This window comes from Cryptotermes secundus, unplaced genomic scaffold, assembly GCF_002891405.2.
Source record: "Cryptotermes secundus unplaced genomic scaffold, Csec_1.0 scaffold317, whole genome shotgun sequence".
In the NCBI taxonomy this organism is placed as follows: Eukaryota; Metazoa; Arthropoda; class Insecta; order Blattodea; family Kalotermitidae; genus Cryptotermes; species Cryptotermes secundus.
In genome coordinates, this window is record NW_019742557.1 from 764,424 (window position 1) to 787,653 (window position 23,230).

At 39.5% G+C, this 23,230-nt stretch overlaps 1 protein-coding gene across 1 annotated transcript in view; it reads right to left on the reverse strand.

Annotated features, from left to right (window-relative positions):
- The window catches only part of LOC111873344 (probable glutamate receptor), a 54,740-nt gene extending 34,612 nt beyond the window's left edge, over window positions 1–20,128 (reverse strand). The window contains exons 1-2 of the mRNA XM_023867991.2: window positions 19,915–20,128; window positions 5,268–5,440 (exon numbers count right to left, since the gene is read on the reverse strand). Coding sequence (XP_023723759.2) covers window positions 5,268–5,440; window positions 19,915–20,083 — 342 coding nt within the window. The 5' untranslated portion in view covers window positions 20,084–20,128. The remainder of the gene's footprint in view (window positions 1–5,267; window positions 5,441–19,914) is intronic.
- Between the last annotated feature and the right edge of the window lie 3,102 nt (window positions 20,129–23,230).

A 23,230-nucleotide genomic window follows, 5' to 3' on the forward strand; every position in this document is an offset into this window, starting at 1 on the left:
ACTACTACTACTACTACTACTACTACTACTACTACTACTACTACTAACAATAATAATAATAATAATAATAATGAATGGTAGTAACAGATGAAACTGGAATGTTATTAAAATCACTTTAGAAAGGAGTATTTAGGTGGTGTTCATAAACATTCAGCACAGAATTGCAAGCGGTGGTCATTGCAGCAATAGCACATATAAAATTGAAGATAGGAGGGTAGTACTTATGCATAATTCAATTTCAGATGTATAATTCATGAAGTTATTTTGCAATAAAACACAGGGGAAAAGGTCTGTTTTTGAGTCGGGAACTGAATATTCTTAAATATGGTATGCAGATCAAAATTAATTCACTTGCTGACTGAAGGTCAGTTACAAAATAAATCGAGTAAAAGAAAAAAACAAAAGACAAAACAAGGCAATTTGTCACTAAAAATAGTAATAATGGCATAAATTTACTTTTAATGCGAGAAATAAAAAATATTCATACCGAATACAAATAAAATTTTAGTAATTCTGAAATTACCACTGTAAAATATGATTCAACCAGACAACTTTTTATTTAAAAATATGACTGTTTCTATAAAAGTATTAGTTGTTGATGCAGAAGGATGATTTTTATCTGAAGCTCAGACATTAGAAACAGAAAATTTTCTGATATTCAGAGCAGGAACTTGAAGACTAACAGGTACATAATGGGAAGCATAGAATTTAGAACCAAAGTAAATTTGAAAATGGAACAGTGAAAGAGGCGATATCTCCTTTCACGTAAGCTGATAATTTTGTATGCTCCAGAACATTAGCATAACTGTAATGGACATGAGGAACTGATCTTGGATGCGTTCCAGCTTGTTGTGAAGATAGACGCGGACTCGACACAGGAGAGGCGTACTGACGCTCACATCTACGTAATACGGGCAGTCACGGGCAGACACGGAAAAGAACTTATGTCGAATTAGTCCCAACAATTCAACATGGTGAGATAATATATTGTCAAGCTTTCGAGGAATGATAAACGGAGTTTGGATTGGTAACTTAATTTAATGGACATTTTAATACAATTCGTGACTAAACTTTAAAAATCACTTCTGCATTTAAGCATCCTGTTGCATTATTATATCTAAAACTTTCTATGTTTAAAGGAAAACAAATTTTGTTTCAATATTTTAGTAGGTTTTATTTGATTTAAAATAAGTGAACTACAGCGTGTGCTACACGTACTTTAGTGCATACCAACTAGACCACAACTATGACGATTTGAATCATGAAGCATGCAGCTGCATACGTAAGGAATGGATAATGTTAGTTAGTGTAGCAGTTTTAACATAGTAAGGTACCTGAGGGCCGAAATATGTTGTGTCGAAAGTGAAAGTGAGAGAAAGAAGGAACAATTTGTTGCATTGTTGACGGACCGTGTAGTACATAAACAGTTCTGGATTTAGAAATTACTCTCACACGTAGACTAGTGTTCTCAGTCACATTGCTTGGTAACGGCTTCCAGCGGCGGGCTTTCCTCTGCTTCCGGGCTCACGTCCTTGCAGAGTGGCGACCATCTTACGCCAGCTTCATACTCTGACTACTGGCTCCAGCTGGTACTTCCTTCAGCTGCTAGCTACTGGGTTGAAGTGACTAGCTTACAGCTGCGAACATCCATCTTCAACTGCAGAGTTCTCGACTGACTTCCGAGTCAGAGTAAGAGTTACTTTACGACTGGCGATTTACCGCCGACCAGTTCGTCTTGGCGACAAGCCCCTTGAGGATCACAACAAGGTTTCTTTTTCAGGCGAACCCTTGCGGTCATATTCCTCATGTGGCATCCTCTCTGACGAGAGGATGGGTTGTCAAAGTCAAAGTCAAACTTAAAGTCACATTGCGACTGACGGTCCGTCAGTCAGTCAGTAAATCTTGGTGTAGAGCCCAATCTGGGACTCATGACCAGATATTAATTATTACCATTTGGCAGTTACGGTCTTATTTTTGTGGGGCGCTCTCTCTGCTGAGAGTACGGGTCTGTTTTTCCATACGCTGCTGGCTCTTCCCAGCGACCATATTTTAAGACTTTCCTTTTCGTCGTCTCCTACGACTCGCAGGGTCACGGTGGAGGTATTCGACCCCGCCTCCACACGTTTTTTTGTCTCGTCCGGGTCCCTTTATATGCCCTTGACTCAAGACAGCATAGAAAACAGTTTTCAACAGATCCTCTATTATTGTGTGCGTACCTTGCTTGAGGACGGCTCTGGTATTATTGCATGTTCACGTAACGGTTGCCTAGTAATGGCTATTTCTCTGGTTCCATTATTCTAGCTGTCAGGCTTCATGTCACAATATGTTCAACGTAATTATGAATATGATAACAACAATAAATTGATAATAATGATAATAAGTTTATCTGCTTTTTATGGGTACTCGTCACAGTAAGGGAAGAGAGTAGCTTTATATAGCTCATTCCTCTTATCTGAGAGCTTCTTGGTTCAAATCTAGGCTGGGATAACGATTATTCTCTCTGATATTTTTCTGCCTTTTCTTCTTCGGTACAGAAATATTTCGGTATAGTACCTCAAACTTGTGCCACGACCACTTCCTTCTACATACTATTTAAAAAATAAGGAAAGTAGGCTAAAAGTAGGCTTATGCAATCATCATGTTGTCTGTATATCCTCTCATAAACTTTTGAATGGCTGAAATAACCTTAATGAGGCTTAGTACGTCTATCATGGCACCTGAGCCCATCTTAACGGCGCGTTTCATAAGTCCCTCCTATATCTGTGGCTACGTGTGCATCCCCCGTACCGTTCCTAGGCAATGGAGCGATCAAACGTTGCTGCTGCAACGAATACATACTCAACAATAGGCGAATTGTTGGATGCGCCGTTTTCTATGCGGCTCGTGTGTTATCAAAAGAAAGCGGGAGATTAGCTCTTCCCTTAACTTATTATTTTTTGTTTATTTTCTGAAGTATCTCGTCATAGATTTGAAACAGGCACCTCCGTAATACAAGGGCGTTGCCTTATCGCTATGCACACCTGTTCAAAATATGCATGTAATATTTTTATAAACAATATTACTTCTTACTAGGAATAATACGAGAAAAAGTTCTGTGACTTGCAAGAAGAGCCCTTAGAGAAATATGCCCTTCTGAATTTGTACAGTTGGCAGGATGAATGGATGACTACTGAGAGTCATTTGCAGGCGAGTTCGAAGAGTGCATAACGTCACTCATGTTCTCGCTGTGATGAACTTTCAATGGAGGACGCTCTGGGTTTCAGCTTGTCCGGGGATCCCCAAGTTTGCTCCCAAATGCAAGCGAGAAGATCACAATAGCGAGAGGCGATACTGGCTAGCTTCGCTTACCGATAGGTAGAGTGAATGATGTATCTGCCGTCACACAGGTTCCAGCCAGTTCTTCAGGTCATGGTTTATGTGAGGTTATTTTAAGAATGACGCAAAAGGCAGGCATTTATTCTGTGAGACAGCTTCTTAAATATGATTTTATATGATCATTAAGATATATCAGTGAGCCGGGATAGCATAGTCGGTATAGCGACTGGCTACGGGTTAAACGACCGAGGGATCAGAGTTCGAGTCCCAATAGGGCCAAGAATTTTCTCTTCTCCACGACGTCCAGACAAACTCTGCGGCCCACCCAGTCTCCTATCCAATGGGTACTGGAGGCTATTTCCCCGGTGTAAAGCGGCTGGTACATGATGCTGACCACTCACCTCCAGTTAGTGCCGAGGTCATGAAAATGAGGATCTATACATCCACTCCACTATACGCCTTCATGGCGTAGTGCTTAATTAGTTAAGCACAGGGACATTACCTTTTTTATTAAGTTACATAGAAAAGAAAAAAAAACATTTTCTGTATCTGTGTTTCTCTGGCAGCCACAGTTTTATGTATTTTGGATTGAAATTCAGAGTAAGAAGAAAACAAGAAATCATTTATGATAGAGTCATATATTAAATTAACATGTGGCTTCAGATTCTAACACAGATAAATATTATAATCTCCACTGCTAGGTTATTTCAATCAATGCCAATGGTTTGCTATCACGGATTTAGTCGAAGTTACAACATCAATGTAATTAGGGACTGCATAGCCAGGTTCCTTTTTTTTTTTTAATTCGCTTAGTGAGGGTTGGAGTCCAGTTGGGTCCATTCGGCCACTGATTGGCCTATTGTACCTGCCCCGGGTGATTATGATGATGGAGAATTTGGTGGAATGAAAATTTACAGGGGAAACCGAAGTACTCGGAGAGAAACCCGCCTCAGCGCCACTTTATCCACCACAAATCCCACTTGACCAGACCCGGGATAGAACCCGGGCCGCCGCGGTCAGAAGCCGGCGACTAACAGCTTGAGCTATGGCGCGGCCTTGCTAGGTTACGTTAATGATAAATGTTTCCATTCGCAACATTTATTGAGCAGAATCTTTTGGATTAGCTAATAATCGCTCAGCTGGTCAAGAAAATCTATCTCTATTGTGGAACCCGATAATTCATTACAATTTCCTCAAGAGTCATGAATCATTTTATGTCTTAAACCCAATTAATCCAGTACACAAACTCTCACACTTTACCTTTAAATTTCATAATACCAGTATCCTTCTATTTTTTGCCTAGGACTTCCAAATGATTTCTTTCCTTCAGATTTACTGACAGAAATTTTGTATAGAATTCTCATTAACACCATTCGTGCTACATGCTCTATAAATAATATTTTTCTTAATCTGATGATTCTAATAAGAACCCATAGACGAAGAATATAAATTATGGGGCAATTCATGCGAAGTTTATCACTTCTGCGTCATACTGGTTCCTCTGAGAGATGATACTTTACATGCAATCAAACCAACCATGAATATTTCCATTTGTAAATATAATGTAGGAGCTTCATAATTTGTACTCTTCGTCAAGTACAATTAAAATGATCAAGTCAATGAGGATGAGGTGGGCAGGGCATGCAAGACGAATGTGGAGAGAAGAAATGCATATAGGAAATTGGTTGGAAAGCCGGAAGGAAGGAGACCACTGGGAGAACAAGGCAAAGGTGGGTGGACAATATTGAAATGGATCTCAGAGAGATATGATGGGATGGTATGGATTGGGTTGATGTGGCTCGAGATAGGGACCGCTGGAGGGCTCTTGTGAACACGGTAATGAACCTTCGTGTTCCATAAAATTCTGGGAAGTTCCTGAGTAGCTACACAAATGGCGGCTTCTCAAGAAGGGCTCAGCTCCATGAGTAAGTGAATAAGCGAATGAATAGTACCTCTTCTAGAGTCTGTTGAATTGTTCGGTTAGTGAAGAATGAAACAAGGAGCGGTCTGTTGCGGTTACAGTTGAAAGTCTGGTCTATCATGCGGGTAGGAATGACCGCTGTCGAGACGCCCCGACTGTTGACAGACCTCTTAAGCCTCATCAGCTTCACTAGGTCACGACCGTCTGTAACACACATTTCCATACAGCAGACACGGCTATCAATATATCAGGAAATTTGTGTCAGAAATTCAATTTTTTTATTGCAAAAAGTATGAAGAAAGGAAAATATTAAATGCTTAACACTAGAACATGATATCGAAACCTGGGGAGAGGAAATGCATTAAACAAATGCAATCCAGAGACTAGTCACGTTATTTTTTTTAAATCTAACAGCAGTTGGATGGCTTAATAATATCGGGGCATTAAGCACAGGTATTTTTGGCTCACACTTAACGTAGGAAAAGTAAAGCTATCCCTGTAAGAGGCCGTGGAGTCTCATAGTGTTGTAAGACATGGAGGCTCCCAAATTTTTGTACTTCTTTTGTCTTATTTTGGACTTCATCCATCGTCTGGTATGTAAAAGACAAAAGACCACGACGTTTCTGAGATTGGATCTGTCTCCGTTTTCAGGTGGGTAGGGAAGGATAAACCTACTCGGTTGGGCCCATTAGAAAGAGCTAGTCTCAATCACTGGACCATCGTCAGAATCCTTTCAAGTTTATCTCCCACATTTTGTAGACAATCGGCTCACAGATGGCGGTGAGGTTGTCAGCCTTATGCGCCGGCCGCTCTTTACCCCAGTAAGATTCCTGGTACTCCTTCTTTTAGAGGCTGAGACGACCCCAGGGCCATAGTGCGGCTGAAAGGTTTAGGTCAGTTGAAAAATACAGTGACTTTATCGAGAATCGAACCCTCGATTTTCCGGCTTGTAGCAACTACGATACGGCGTGCCAGTAATTTTTTTAAACCTTGAGTTGTATCAATTCGGAAGGACTCTGAACATGGCAGATTGCACTTAGAAGTACAAAAATTTAGATTTCATCCATTATCCGGTATTCCGAACATATCTCAGCATTTCAGACACTGGGACTTTTGACTCGGACCCAACCAAGAATGCGACTCCATACAGTTTTCAGTTACGTTCCTATATTATGTGATAGAATCTGTGGATATAGTAAATTTCGGTGGCTTATATTTAATACTTAGCTATCTCTAGGGAATTGTTAGAATACATATTTCTGCTAAAATGCCCTTAATTAAGGACCACTCCTTGAAGATACACAGGTTGCAACTGAAATTTTCGGATAATTTCGGTGAAGATTTCCACATACCACACAAGAAAAATGTTCATGTCAATATGTGTCTGGAAACGTTATTTTTCGAGTTATAGGTGAAAGAATGCATGATGGTGATCCGGCATATATTAGCTTTAGTTGTACATTTTTATTGAGAACGAAATAAATATCTTGTCACATGTAAAAGTGAGTGTAGACGGGGTTTTGATTGGTAATTGGATTTATTGGAGACTTAACAGATCGTAACTACACATAACTAAGGGGCTATCGCTCTTTCACAGAGTCAGCAGTTCCTTAGAGCATATACTAAGTGATCTCAGTCTCCTGTCTTCGTCACTCGTTGTCTGGTAACGCCTTCCAACTTGATAGATCCAACAGTTTCCGTATTCACATCCTTATTCGTCGGCGATTCTCTCACAACTAACTAAATACTAGGCTTTTCCTGCTTAAAACACCTCGATACGGACAGCATGGAAAACACCTCTCAACAGCTCTTGCATTGTTGCATCACGTAACTGTCGCAAGGACCGCGTAGAGAATATTGCATCCCAATTACTAACTTGATGCGTGAGGTCATTATCTAACAATGACCGTTGTTTGCAGAGTCATTACTTAACAACTGCTCTACAAGGTACAGTATATATCGTATTGTAACGTGTATAGCCAGGCAACGGTGGGATAAACACCTCGTTTAAGGTCACGCAACAGTAGGATGAATGTTTATAGTTCGTTGCTGGGCAACTGTTAGCGCACCAATGTACTGGCGAAATAGTTATCATGTGACTTCTTTTCTGCGCGGTCTGCGCTACGCAACAATAGAACTGCGTTTTCTGTGCGTGTTCCATGCCGAGAAGATGTGAGAGAATACGGGAATGGGAATTGGCTTCACTTGAGTTCCGAAATTCCAAGGGAACAGCAATGTGGCCAGAAAAATTAGTTCACATGTTCTATAGTTACAGTAATATTGAGAGTGTAAAAACTAATTGCAGTTACGACTAGTGAAGATCAAATATACTGATTCATCAATTCAAACCCTCGTCTTAGCTACTGAAATACGCGATAATGCTTGTATTGTAGTACAATAATTGTGATGATCAGTTCCATTATTTCTAGAAGCGTTTTTTCATAAAAAGGAAAATTATGACTGGTTGTAATACCGACTGGCAATACATATTTGAAGTTCAGGAGTTATATGCCTACGTATGTATATCAGATGAAGGAAATAGGAAAAACTCGTAATTATTTTCGTGAAAATGACAACAGTACGCATCTTCAAAGGGATATCGATCTGTGTGTTGAATGTAGGGCGAGATAAGCAACGGAACGGAAGCGAAATCTGCATCTAGAGCAGAAAGGCCCCTCGTTATTTATAACAAGGAGATAAGCTATCTTAATCTGGGATTTCAAAAACATTTCTATGAGTTTCTTTCTAGTCCATCATTTTCTGTTCTTTCGACAGAAAAACAGGCAAATATCATGGGTGGAAAAATTGTTTTGAGTATTTACTGTCAAATTACAGACTCCCCTCAGCTACCATTTTGTTTTTTCAAATACAGAGCCTTCACCAGGACGTAATATTTCATGAGTTATTTTTTTTTTTACAAAATTTGCTAAGTATTTTAACTTACCATATTAATTTCTAACTAACCAATTAATTCTAAAGAGCAGAACTCTTCTTGAAAAACTAATAACTGTTACACCAACTCAAAAATTCCTTTGACGTTTATGGAACCCAAATGCTTCCTACCACACAGGACCACACAGGCAAAGAACAAATGTAGGCACAGATCCATATAGCGAGTGGGATTCGAACCCAAGATCTCAGTTCTTCAGCGGGTGAAGACATTTCATGACTTAGACCGGGAGGTCAGGCAGATGATGTAACTTTTTCATGTTTTCCTTACAAAGAGTGTACAAAAATAACGCCGTCTCTCTAATAAAGTGTACTATTTCAAGTTGTCTGAAATATAATTATGACTAGATTTTGAAGGGTTCTGACGATTGTGTATAACACTCAGAATCACTGGATTTTTGAACTTTGTTCATCATCCGGTATTCTAGAAACTTCATATTTTCTAGATTTTAGAACACCGAAAGATGAATAAAGTCGAAAAACCCAGTGATTGTTGAAGGCGTCATTTTTTATGTAGTCCGTGTCATATGAAAGGAAAGTAGGCTATTTGTTCTTCCCCGAGCTTCTTGTTATGTATCATGGCTACACTAAAGCTTCGTCAGACAGTTTTCATCATCATCTTTTGGTGTTAGGTCTTCTAACCTGTTTCGTATCAGAATTAATCTAGAACTATGGCTCTTGTAAACAGTTGGTAGGGCTCTTTGGACTGGGGATCAGGTCTTGCAAGACCGCTACCTGCACACAGAACAACACAAACACAGAATAAACGCACACAGATATCCATGGCTCGAGTTGGATTCGGACTCACGTTCCCAGTATTTAGACGGACAAAAGCATTTCATGCCTTAGACCGTGTGGACACTTGATCGGCAACGTACAGTATAAAGAGGAAAAATATTATATTGTATATTATATATATATATTATGTATATTATATATATTATATATATGTTGAAAGACAGCGTAATGCTTTTCTTAGACAATGTGACGACCATTGCTTTATTAGTATGGAGCTTCGTAATTTTTGCCGTTAACAAATTTTGTGCAGAGTTAATATCTGACTGCATACCCAAGCGTCATCTCTCGAAGTGATACGGGAAAAAATTTTTAATATGTATGTCACGTGTTGGGTATGTCACGCGAGAAATAACTTTACGTAGGTCTCGGATTTAGCGAATCTTTATTGGACTTCACTCTTACAATTATCACTTGCAATGTCACTTGACTCCTGGCCTAATACTTCAATACTCGATATTCTAATACTCAATCTTCAATACGTGTCGTAAGCTCGGCTTATATAGGTGTTCTGCGGACACCATTTCTCACTCTTTCGTTTCTACTGTCCGCTGTTACGTAACTGGCGCAACGAACTTTCTGTAGTTTATTTCTAGGGGGACGCGTTCGTTGCTTCTGCATTGTCTACGCAACGGCTCCCTGTTCTTTGTGTTACCATGGACGTGCTTATTCCAAACTCACGTGTTCGGCAACCCCTTGCCTCGGGAACGCTCCTTCGCGACGGTCTGTTTGTATTCTATTTGTCGCTGTTGGAACTCAACAGCTTCCATTGTAGCCGCTGAGCGGCGATAGACGTAAGGTAACGCGTTACATGTACATGGCGACATGGTGACGGAATAGATTAACAAGAGAAGCCACGCGCCGCTATACAACGGTCGGTAAACAACACGTGACAGCTGGTTTCCGCGGCAACAGATATGCACATAAGAAGAGAGGAACTGTTAGAAACTGTGTTTTCTATTGGGTCCGTCGGGAGGCCGGACACGCTAGACACACTTGTAATTACAATTCATTAGAGTTCAGAAAATCCAATTACCAATTCAAACTCCCTACCTAGTCACTAATACGTGAAAATATTAAACAATATAAAAACAAAAATAGAACATTGAGGAATACTAGATAGCTCATAGTGAGTGAACTTAATAATTCAATTCAATTCAATTCAATACAATTCTTATTTATTTACATACTAACTTATTAGTTCAACCCAATTACAAAGAGTATAAATAAAGATACAGAAACAAACGCTCAGACAAAACCACAATGTGACAGCGGAGAACAATTCCAGTTTGAAATAGATCAGTATACAACAATAATAATAATAATAATAATAATAATAATAATAATAATAATAATGGATTTGATTGATCTGGCTCAGGATAGGGACCAGTGGAGGGTTCTTGTGAACTCGGTAATGAAACCTCGGGTCCCATGAAATGCTGGGAAATTCTTGAGTAGCTGCAGAATTGGCGGCTCCTCCAGAAGGGCTCAGCTCCATTAGTAAGTAAGTAAGAATGGTAGTAATTGTTTGATTAATTCGTTATAAAATATGTTTCAACAACCGAGTTTTGGTCAAAAGACGTCTACGTCCCTACAAAGAACATTACTAGCAGAAACTCATCTAGCAGAGGGACAATTTTTACTAACAAATACTGAACATAGGAAATAATAACGTTAATAATATTATAAAAACTTCCACGGTTAGAGTGACGGAGAGTTGTTTTTCTGTGGTTAGAAAGTTTTAACACGCTATTGGACAATCTCTTAATAAGCGAATGAAATGGGAAACAGTTCAGTTTGTTACATTTATGCCGTGGAAGGAAATAGAAATGCGTTTTTCGCAGAGTTGTCTCCTCATTGATATTTTCCTCAAACCAGCTCCCTCGAGGCAGTGAAATATTGGTTCTGCAAGGCTGAAGGGAAGAAGAACTTTACTATTACTGAAGGAGTGTAAAGCTAGCCAACGAACTATACATAAAGGTTGTTTAGACAGACTAATTTTCTCACGAGAAAGTTAGTAATAGCTTTAATCATTTAATTGCTACTAAGAGAAAAGTTTTGTTACTTGAAATATAAAAACTGTAAGTTCGGTACTGTCATAACAGTCGAAAAGGAAATTCAACCTCGGAAACATTGTCAGATTTTCAAAAGTAATATGATTCTATAACGAGTGGAACAACTTTCGAAGCGACTCTTTTGTATACTATATTCTTTACCATCTCGCAAATAGTTTTGGCCTCAATTATGACTAGTATTTCCTACATTTATTCTTCTCACAATTTATTTCGTGTCTCATCCCTTTTTGTTTCCATGAAGCTTTATATTTTGATTTTGAAACATTCACAAGTTTCATGGTGTTTATGTTATGACTTCGTTTCAGGTTTTGCTTTTGTGACAAACCTATATTTATGCATACTTCCACGCAATTTTATCCTTTTATTTTCTTTTTAAATTCGCTTAGTGTAGGGGTGGAGTCCAACTGGGTCCACTCGGCACGGCGGCCAATGATTGGCCTATTGTAGCCTGCTGCCGGTGATTATGATGATGGAGAATTTGGTGGAATAAAGATTGGCAGGGGAAACCGAAGTACTCGGAGAAAACCCGCCCCAGCGCCACTTTGTCCACCACAAATCCCACTTGACCAGACCCGGGATCGAACCTGGGCCGCCGCGGTGGGAAGCCAGCGACTAACCGCTTGAGCTACGGCGCGGCCTATGTAAATATAATACATAGATTTTCCGCTTAGTTTTCTCCCTTCTATCATTACTAATTTAATGAGAGGTCTGTTGCTTGTCATTATCCGCATAATGGGGAGCTCCATAATGTGTATTCTTAGCCAAATATAATTAGGAGAATGAGATGGGCAGGGAATGTAGCACGAATGAGGCGAAGAAGAATGCATGTACATATTGGTGGGAAAGCGATAAGGAAGGAAACCACTGGGAAGACCAAGACGTAGGCGGAAGATCAATATTAAAATGGATCTTAGATAGAGAGAAGATGAAATAGACAGGATTGATCTGGTTCAGGATTGGGACCATTGAAGGGCTCATGTGAACACGGTGATGAACCTTCTGGTTCTATAAAATTCTGAGAAATTCTCGAGTAGCTGCACAATTGGCGGCTTTTCAAGAAGGGCTCAGTTCCATGAAGTTCGCATAGTTAGTTTTGTTGCCTCTCGTTAGTTTACAAATACACTGCCTTCTGACATAAGCACTGAAGCCATTTATTAGAATATGTATCCGCTGTCTATGACAATGCTCGAATAAACATCCCCTTTCAACCGACATCTGGCCTCCACTTAACGACCTGTATCTTTGATTTGGCTACATACAGTCAAGAGACCGGCATCGCAGCGCCAAATTTGATGGGTTAAATGCGAGGCCGTCTATGACATTTCACTTCTTTAATTGCTGTTCCGTGTTCGAAGTTTTGCTTCGTCTTCCACTTTCCATAGAGAAGTCGAGTTTACTTTTAACGACTAACCTTCCAAAGAACCCAACTTCCTCTGCTCCTACAATTCTCGAAATTGCTTTGTAGGCCTTCTCACTTAACTCCGTAACTAGTGTGCATAAAGCACGAAATCCTAACATCCTGCGTAGTAAAAGCGTCCTTAAGAAAAGACTGTGGTTGAATATTTATTATATTGTCACAATTATGAGTGACCATAGACGGGGTTTGTATTGGCAATTGGATTTATTGACCACCTACAGATTGTAACTACAAATAACTACATGCCTATCGCTAATTTAAGCACTCTGCAATTCACTCAAGCACACACTAAGTCTCCTTAATCTGCTGTGCTTTCATCAGTCCTTGCTTAGTTACGGCTTCCAACGGCGGACGTTCCCCTTAACTAAAAATAACTACAGCTCTGTCTCTAATTTACGCACTCTGCAATTCACTCAAGTACACACTAAGACTTTTCAATCTGCTTTGTCTTCATCAATCCTTGCCTAGTTACGGCTTCAACGGTGGACGTTCTCTTTACTCTGGATTCCCGAACTATCCCCGTGCCTCAGCTGTTAGCTTCTAACAACAACAACAATAACAACAACAACTCACAACGACTGAACTGCAGTTCTGTGACTAACTAACTTAGCAGCGAACTCAATAATTGTCCTGCTTATAACATTTCGGCAAGGACAGTACAGAAAACAACGTTCCTCTGTTGCTGTTCAATTGTTGCTCGTTAGGAATCTGTTGCCTAGCATTGGGCATTTGCGGGATCGTTAATTAACATCGGAACTACGTGCTACAATATATTCATTTACAAGAGAAGCAAATAACAAGTATTATTATTTCCTGCGAACACAGCTCTCGTTTACATCTGACAGATTAAATTCTGGATTTAAGGAGGATATGAGAAATGTATGAAAAGTGAACGGCTATTTAAATGTAATTAAGATCATTTTAGAAGGCTGGTGTGGATCTGACAACAGCAACTCACAATCAAGACTCACAGGTAGGGCTGAAGAGTAAGGCTGAGTCCTACTCGCTGAACTTAAAATTCGTGCTCTTGTACAGACCTTCAAAGGAAAATGTCTTTATTTCCAATTGCCCATATGGTTGTGAGTCGTCTAGGCTCCAACATTACCTAGAAAGTTGGCTTACAGGTGGCAGTAAGATTGTCAGCCTTACGCACAGGCCGCCCTCTGCCACCAGGTAGATTCCTGGTACTCAGTTCCATTAGGGTCTGAGTCTAAACCAAGGCCATAATGCAGCTGGAATGATTAGGTAAATTAAAAAGAAATCCTCTTCATCCTGACTCGAACCGGCGACTTTCCGGCTTGTAGGTGTCCCCATTATGTAGGTGAACTATTAAATAAAACAAACTCAGTGGCCTGTAGTCCTCAAGCGAACTAAACCGACCGAGTGACCGCCGCTGATCGGCGAAGTTAGTACCAACTTTAGCGGATAGAGTGTGTGTCGCGTGGTCAGCGCAACGAATTTCCACGGCCGTTAATTTCGGATTCCTAGACCGGAGCCCCTATTTCCTTTAAATAGCTCCTCAATAATCCTCACGAAGCTGAGTGGACCCCGTTCCAGGACCATTACTTCTCAGAAAATCTGGTAGAGGCAGGAATCGAACACGGACCTCTGGATCTGTAGCCAGGACCCCTGACCACTAGACCACAGCCGCGGTCAGGTGAAGTATTAATTAAATTTAAGAAAATTAATTTTCATCAAGTTTATCTTCGGAATAATGCAGTTGGTAACATGTAGCACGTATATGCGTGCGTGTTTGTGATTTACTCGCGTGTGTTGAATGCAAATCTGTAGGAAGTTTAAATTTTATTTCTGTATTAACAAATATTTGTACTCGTATATAAATCCATCTCATTGGTGACTAGCGTTTATTTGTTTATAATTAATATATAATTTCTACATACCCAATTTATTAAATCCTGGACACAGCCCCGTGCTATATTTTTATGAAATTAATTTTAGTGCAAGTGAAATAATAATACATGAAGTCATTTAAGAGGAATAAATAGCAGGATGATCTGGCCGGAGCACGTGTCTCACTCGTAGGTTTGTATATCGTTGCCAAGTCATATACAAGGTATATCATATTTCACATAAATTAGGAAATTTGTTAAGCAACAGATAATATGACGTCACGTTCTCATGACAAATATTTATTTTAATAGGAGAACATTTTTATTACGCTTCTCACAAATCATAGCGTGGATCTAGGTTCTAAAAAACTGAAGTTAAAATGATGACAATCATACTCTTTCATGAAAACATCGAATAAAAATAACTAACTAACTTTATAATCTACAAACCTTTATGTAACCAAATATTTTTTGTTCGTAATAACCCAAAATTAATTTATCGCATGTAGGCCCTGTGCATGTTTTCATTTTTCGATATTAATACATTACATTTGTTCCCATTTCGGTTGAAATATCTAACTGTTAATCATTACAAAGGCCACAGGCCCCTTGTGTGTTCTTTAATACGTATTAATAATACAGCTCACGCTACAATGATGTTTTATCACGATACCCAATACAGGAAGAATAAAAAATTCGGATACTACGATGCGCGTCTAAGCAACTGAGCCGGGATAGCTCAGTTAGCGATTAGACCACAGACTGGCCTCCCGGGGTTCTATTCTTGGCAGAGTTAACGGATGTTTCTCTTTCTTTAGCGTCCACACCGTCTCTAAAGCCCACCCAGCCTCCTATGTAATGGGTACCGATGGTCTCTTCCTCCGGGGGTTAAGCGGCCGGGTCTTGAAACTGACCATTCACCTGCAACAAGTACCAAGGTCAAGAATGGTAAAGCTATAGTCCTACCCCCATTGACCTCATATGCTAGCATGGCGTAGTGCTTAATTACATAATTAAATAAAGGGATAACTTTTTCTTTACTTCTACCATATAAACAAGGCTTTTAATAAAAACGACGGTTTATAACAAATCCATCTACCGGCAACATTACCACTAGCTGAACCAACGTGTTCAGTGCCCTGTCGGCACACTATGTTGTTATAATCTCACGTCGTTTCTATACCATTTCATTACGAAAGCAGGCTGTATGTCTGCGTATAATACTTCAAATTTGTCTGTCTAGGGGAGTTCGGTATTCACGGTAAGGACAATCCAGTTTAGTTTTAGACTGAGCACCATTCATTCATTCATTCATTCATTCATTCATTCATTCATTCATTCATTCATTCATTCATTCATTCATCAATGGCAGTACAGCACTTTGTTGGGCCTTGGCCTATTATTCAGTTCCGTAATAGGATTCCCTGGACGGGGGATCAGCACGTAGCAAGGTCGCTACCTACATACAGAGCAACACAAACACACAATAAACACAAACATCCATGCCTTGAGTAGGATTCGAACCTACGATCCCAGGTTTCGAGCAAGCGAAGACGGTTCGTGCTCTAGACTGCACGACCACTGCGACCGGGGACTGAGGTCCGACAGTTGTAAAATTCAAAGGATGTAATAATTTGGGATTATCTAGCATAATCTCAACACGTACGGGCTAGTGTTATATGTGCTCTATAATCATACAGCTCCCGAGTGGAGACGGGTTAACATACTTCCACCGGAACGGTGGAAAACATGCAAATTATCATGATTGTTATATAGGGAAGCATCTGGAAGTAAGTAGTTTTCTAGGATTTGGAACTAAGATCCTAAAACCAAAATAAATCCTAGTCACGGTAACTCGTTGCCATGTAGAGAATCGAACTAGAATATGTTAACATTTTCTTAACCTGCTCTTTCGTAGTAACTTGAATAAGAAGCTGATGGTTGAGATCGTAGAAGACATTCAGAGTAACTGCACAAAGCCTAACATCTAAAGAAGATTTATGCCGTAAATTGATGGCAAACATTAACGTGGAAAATGTAATCAAGGTTTTATGCTAGCAGGAGAGAAAAGGCTTATTATAGTACGTGAAAGCAATTACTTGATGCTGGATACTGTTATACACAGGTTGTACTTGAAATTATTCTAATGATTCATAACAAAATTTTTAACTGTAAAGGGATTTAGGCCTAAGTTACTGCCTAAATGAACGGTCGGAAAATTAATGTGTTAATAAACTTAAATTTCTGTTGTTGAAGGTTCGTGAGATGAGGATTTCCCCCGAAATATGTTAGTAAAATGGAATATCCATGTGAAACTGCCCACATAGGCATAATTTACAAGAGAAAAAACTGTCCGTTACAGAACTGAGTTTCTGTTATAATTGCTATTCATTAATTGATACAGAATTTTTATTGAAATGTAGATTGGAATGGAATCCTATTGAAATTTGTTACATGATATTCGTCTATAAATGTTTAAAATATTCGTTTAGGAGAAATAAATTTGTATTACTCTGCTTTAATTATTCAGTAAATTGAACCTTTACCCATCCTTGTCATAACTTTACCAAGTCTGAAAAGCGTACAAAAATGGAGTACATATAATTTACACAAATGACCTTTGCTTATCGTCGTTCCTCTTTCATTTGTTGAAAAAGTACTTTGGGCGTATGTTCAAAAATTTCCTCACTCCTTACGATGTACGTATCTTGTACGATAAGGGATGTTTTATAAAACTCAAGATCGTCATATAATATAGGGGCTGTAATATACCGTTAAGGAACAAAAGCAGATTCTGCTGAAAGGGCTCGTGTAATATGAAAACTACTATTGCGCTACAATGAACTGTGACGCAAAATTTTTTTATTATATTTTACCGCTGCTACCAATTATTGTGTCTCCTGCCTTGGAGCCAGTTTATTATTACAAAAGCTGGGGTGAGGCACCAAAATTTCTTATTCTTATTCCAACGCTGCCACCATCAAAATTGGAAAAATCCCACCTAATTGCCACCAGTTCAATATCTGTGGATAGCTTCTATTTCGCCCAATGAATTAATTATTACTGATACACAAATAATTTCCCACCGCGGCGGTCCGGGTTCGATCCAAGGTCTGGTCAAGTGGGATTTGTGGTGGACAAAGTGGCGCTGCGGCAGGTTTTATCCGAGCACTTCGGTTTCTCCTGCCAATCTTTATTCCACCAATTGCTCCACAATCACCCTCACCTATCATCTGGGGCTGGTACAAGAGGCCAGAAGTGGCTGCAGTGCAAGAGACTTAGTCGCACCCCACTAGCAATAAAAAAATACCCAAATAAACACTAAATATATTTGAAACGAAAACAAATATAATTAAATTAACAATTACATACGTACAGCCTATTAACACACACAATCTGTGATTACACACCTTGCAATAACCTCTTAAACCTTACTGCCTCTAGTATACTGAACCTGCATGGCGTAAACCAAGTAAACCAAAATTATCATGTAATAACAGTGAACTAAATTCACACTCTAACCATCATTCGCTAACCAGAATTTATATCTTAACAATAAACCAAATTTCGTATGCTAACCACTAATTAGTGACCCAAATTTCATTTCTTAACATCAATAAACCTTATTTCCTATAGTAACACTCAGTCAACTAGTCAAAATTGATATTTTCAACAAGCAACCAGTAAATCAAATACTACGTCTTAAGCTTAATTACTCAACCAAATTCTTGCATCTTACTCAACACTTGATAAATCAAAATTTGTATATTCTCATAACTGCTCAATAAATTTAAAAAAAAACTCTTTTACAATCCATGAACCAAAGTTTATACGTTAAATTTTTTGACCAATTTTATTCTGAAAATCCTTTAACAAACCAAAATCGTTGAACGATAATTATATATTGACAACCATCAGTGATCCGAACACAGGCAAGTAGCCACCCTTAACAAAGAGGAAGACATCTGACTCCTTCGCGTCTCCTTCCTACCGCACGACAGTTCTGAGCGTCTCCTAAAATCAGAGTGTTCGCGGCTTCTCCCGTCCGAGCCCCTCAAAATTCAACATCATAAAAATTCTGTGCACTCAAAATCCTAAAATCGGCAGATTCCTCCTGGCCGATGTCCTGCTAGGCGAAACTTGCTGCTGTGACGTTCTTCCGATTGCTCAGCAATTTCTGTAAACTGTATCACCGGACCCGAAGGCTACGGGATTTGCTACGTCTAAAGGTGATCTCAGCCCTGGTTTCCGGCTGACCAATCTGTGGTTCAACCAATGTATTTCAATTTAAAAAATTTATAATTATTTTCTAATAAAATAAACATAAAACTTATCCATTCATAACTTGGGGCACAACACTACAATTGCCAAATTTCATATATATTCGTTCGTAGTTCCTTTTTTAGATTCTCGCAATAGCGACAGCGAAGAGTACTATCCAATGCGATGTGACGCCATGTATTCTGGTGGAGGTTCATCGACATTTCGCATGAAAACATATACTGTCCACATATTCAGGGTGGAGAGCATGCAATACAAATAACATGAAAGAGCAAGAACACTTTACAAACATTGTAGCCAAGAAATATTTTTTATTTTGTATACAGAAGGCTGAAAAACTAAAGAATGACCTAATATCGTTGCTTACATTTTCATATTTATAACATTTGATATCTTATTCTTCTTCTAATTCAAAGTCTGGATGCTACAAGCTCTTTCCCTTTTCCCTTGGCACTACAGCCCCAGTGGGCCTAGGCCCATGAACTCCGTTCACTTCGGTTTTTCTAGATCTTACACATACTGTAGGACTCCTTGGGCGAGTGATCAGCTCGTCGCAAGGCCTCTACCTGTAGAGAAACACAGAAAAACGCACACAAATATCCATGCCCTGAGTGGGATTCGAAACCACGATCCCGGCTTCCGAGCAAACGAAGACAGTGCATGCCTTAAACCGCTCGGCTACCGTGACCGATAGCCGAGCTGATCCTACTATTCACTTCTATATCTCTCGTCTCTTCTGTTGCGTTGGATTATACAAGTATGCAGATTTGACAGACTCACATCTTGTATCCTATTTACATGTAATACTTAACTTAAGAAGCTGAGATAGCGTAGTCGCTATAGAGACTAGTTACGGGCTGGACGGCGGAAGGGTCGGAGTTCGAGTCGCTGGTAGGTTCAAGAATTTTCCTTTCACCATATCTTCCAGACCGGTACTGGAGTCCACTAACATCCTATCCAATGGATAGAGGGGGCTTTTTCCCCGAGGATAAAGCGGCCGGAGCATAAAGCTGACCACTCACATTCAGCTAGTGTCGAGGTCAAAGAAAACGTGGATCTATATATCGCTTCCCCATACGCCTTCATAACTTAACGCTTAATTAGCTAAACACAGGGACAAATTTACCTTTAATATTTGACCTCAGATTTATTTGCAGTGTTTCTGAAATCAGGATAAAAAATACTAAGGTAATTATAGTTGGACGAAACAGTGTCATATTTGTCTGACGGCACAAATTACGCAACAGAGAAATGCCAAGATTATCTAAATAATTTCTTTCTGCATAAGACTGAAGGAAATATTAAACTTACCCATCATGTCAGGACGCAGAATGAACACGCATCCTGATCTGACATATTGTTGTACTGAAACTACAATATCAGGAAGTGTGTCTACAGAAAACGCATATTCGTCACGTGATGAAGATCCCAGTGTCACCAACATGAACACCACAGACATGCATATGGTCGTGAATGCCATTGTGTAGATGTATCCGCAGGCTTATGTAGCCGCGAAATGACTATATAGTCTACACTATCCTGCAGGTGTACCACTGTGGAACTTTCAGAATTGATTGTATCCCAGTTCAATAAATAAACAACATAATACAGCGAACGATTTTTTTCACAATACGAAATATTGCGTGTTCCAGTAAGTTACCTGTATTCATATAACACGCTAATTGCACTAGTCACTCACGCCTCTCCGATTTTGATATTTTGACTTTGTTATACAGTAATGATACGTTGCTGTTATTTTGTTCCATTAAGGATTCAATTAAGCACGAGTCTTATTCGCTGAATCATAACACAGGATCAGACGCTTTTAGACTGGACGCAATTAGGTCAACAAACAAGAAGTTACTTCTCTGTAATAGAAAGCAACACCCCTTCTGCCGTAGTAAATTCATTGTCTCACTTTAACACGCGAATATAATTTTCTCAATAAAGAAGGTCGAAAATATAATGTGTTTCGCTAGAAAGTTCACCCTTAATAGCATATGTAATATAAATTTATAAGCAGACTATTAGGTAAGTAGAGCTATGGTTCTGCTGATAAATAACACGTTTGTTGACTTGCATGGTTAGAAAGAGCGTACTTTATTTAATTATCATGAGCTGGATCTTGATGTCATAAAAAAGCATCAATTGACACGAAATTTGTCATCTGTGTTCTCGGCAGTTAATAAACGCATTAAGTACAGGCCCATCTCACAGTTAGGAACAATGTTTAAAGTACAGGCCTACTACAAAATACAGGAATACACGATTCTTACATCAGTTACCTTTCTATGTATGCATGTTTATATCGTAGCATTCAGACCCGCTGCTAGGCAACGATAACGAAATAAACCATTGCTAAGTAACGACCCAGCAACAAGAGAATACAGCAATAATGGAAGAGGCGTTTTCTAGGCAGCCCGTGCAGAGATGATATAAGCAGACAAATTTGGCAGTTGTCACAAAGTGTGGAGGTGGGGTCGAATATCTCCACCGTAACCCTGCGAGTCATAGGAAGCGACGAAAAGGGGAGTCTTGAATGTGAGACAGTAAAATATAGTTACGAGTCCCACGGGAGTCGGATCCGAAAATTACTGCGCTGGCGAGGACCAGCAGCAATTGTAAACGACAGACCCATCCTCTCTTCAGAGACAGCGCCCCACACTAAAAAACCCGAAAATCTCTGACAGTAATATATATCTGTTCGTAAGCCCCAGATGGATGCTTTATTCTAAGACACACTGGCCGACTTACCGTCGTCGTAACATAAGACTCAGTTGTAGCCAAAGGACTGTTGGGGTTCAGTAGTGTTGAACTGCTGCTGATAGAAGCTGCTAGTTGAGGCCGGAGACAGACCGGTAACCCAGATGAAGAGGAACCTCCTCCGTTGGAAGCCGCTACCAGGCAACGGTATTAAAGACGTGACTGTGTAGCATTGAACTTTAAAATGTAGTCACGAATTTTGTATCAGAGTGTCCAGTTAACCCGGTCATTAATCTAAAACAAGTCTATAGTCACATTCCATACACGTGATTGGATGGATTGATCGTTTGGATTGAATTGTAGGACATCTTGGATTGTGTGTCGTCAGATTCGAACCCAGGAAGCTGTTAATTATTACTGATTTTGAGTGTCTCTTAGCCATCATTGCAAAGTTCGAGCCCAAGATAACGGCAAAGATAGAGGCCAGTAACTAGAAGGTTGAGATCCTTCGGGATACTCTCGTCTCCTGGCATGAAGACCGCCAAGCCAAAACAGAAGCTAACAGTGAGAAGTGGATGTGCGCAATGAAAGCCAGTCACGAAAGGATGAAAACCCTAAAGAATGTCAGTGTAGAAACGACGGAGACCTGTCTAGAAGAGACTGAGAAGAACCAGGGAGAAGAAGAAATCAAGATGGAAGCATGTCTAGAAGAGATGTTAGTGGGGATTGTAGGGTACTGGACGACCGACATAGGGACCGGTATCTGGCTGTATGTCGCAAGCACTGGTGATTCTGAGAACAACATCAAGTAGCGTACAGGTATTTTAGCATAACAGGAGTCCTTGAAGATAAAAAAAAAATAGTTCACTTTGCATCTGACAGTCCGTTACTGGTGCGTCACAACTGGAGTTTAATTAGCATCCGTAACAAAGGCTGACATTGATTGAAACTTCATTAGACAAACATAAACTTCTACAGAAAATAATTGCACGAAGTTTATTTATTTGTTTGATGCTTATTCCAGGAAATAACTGGAGCTTATCTCACAGTATGTTAATATACACACTGGAAATGTTGTGGTTATATATTGCATAAGGATAAACCATCCTGTTAATTAAACAATTCAGTAAATATATTTCATACAATAATTTGCGAAAACATTGAAGAAAGAACGAATTCTGTTTTATGGAATATGACACGATGTGTCTCATAAGACAGAATTGTTCGTGGTTACGATTGTGAGAACCTAAGATCTGGCATTAAACAGATGTTTGTGACAGAACTGAAACTGTAATCTGTTGATCAGAATCGATGAACTTAAAGATTGACTTGAAGATAATCGAAGTTTAACACAATTTCAGGAGGACAAATTTGTCAAGGAAGCACGCGGTAGAGTAGTTGGTTGAGGCACTATGCTACAAGCCTGAAGATCGAAGGTTCTAGTCTCGATGAGGTGGATTTTTTCAAATTAACCAATCCTTCCTGCCACACTATGGCCCTGGGTTCGACTCAGTCTCTAGCAGAAATGAGTACCAGGAATTTTCCTGGCGGCTAAAGGGCGGCCAGCGCGTAAGGCTGACAACCTCACCGCTATCTGTGAGCCGATTGTCTAGCTACAATTTCCTTGTAAATAAGGCTAACTGAATTTATTGCGTGTCTGATGCATAATTGTGAGGTTCGCTCATTAAAATTAACCAGATTGGTAGTTTCCGTGAACTTCATGTCGTTAAAATTTTTGTTCCATCTACATTTTAAATTCAAACTGAAACAATATAGGAGCTGTCGGTGGCCTTCGGTAGTGTGTTACAGAAGCACATTAGCATCATAAGGCAGGTTTACCAGAAAACATTGTTGTAGGCACTAAGACACTTCATTACATTATTGTAGTGCAACAATTATACAAAATTTGGATCAACATTCTTCT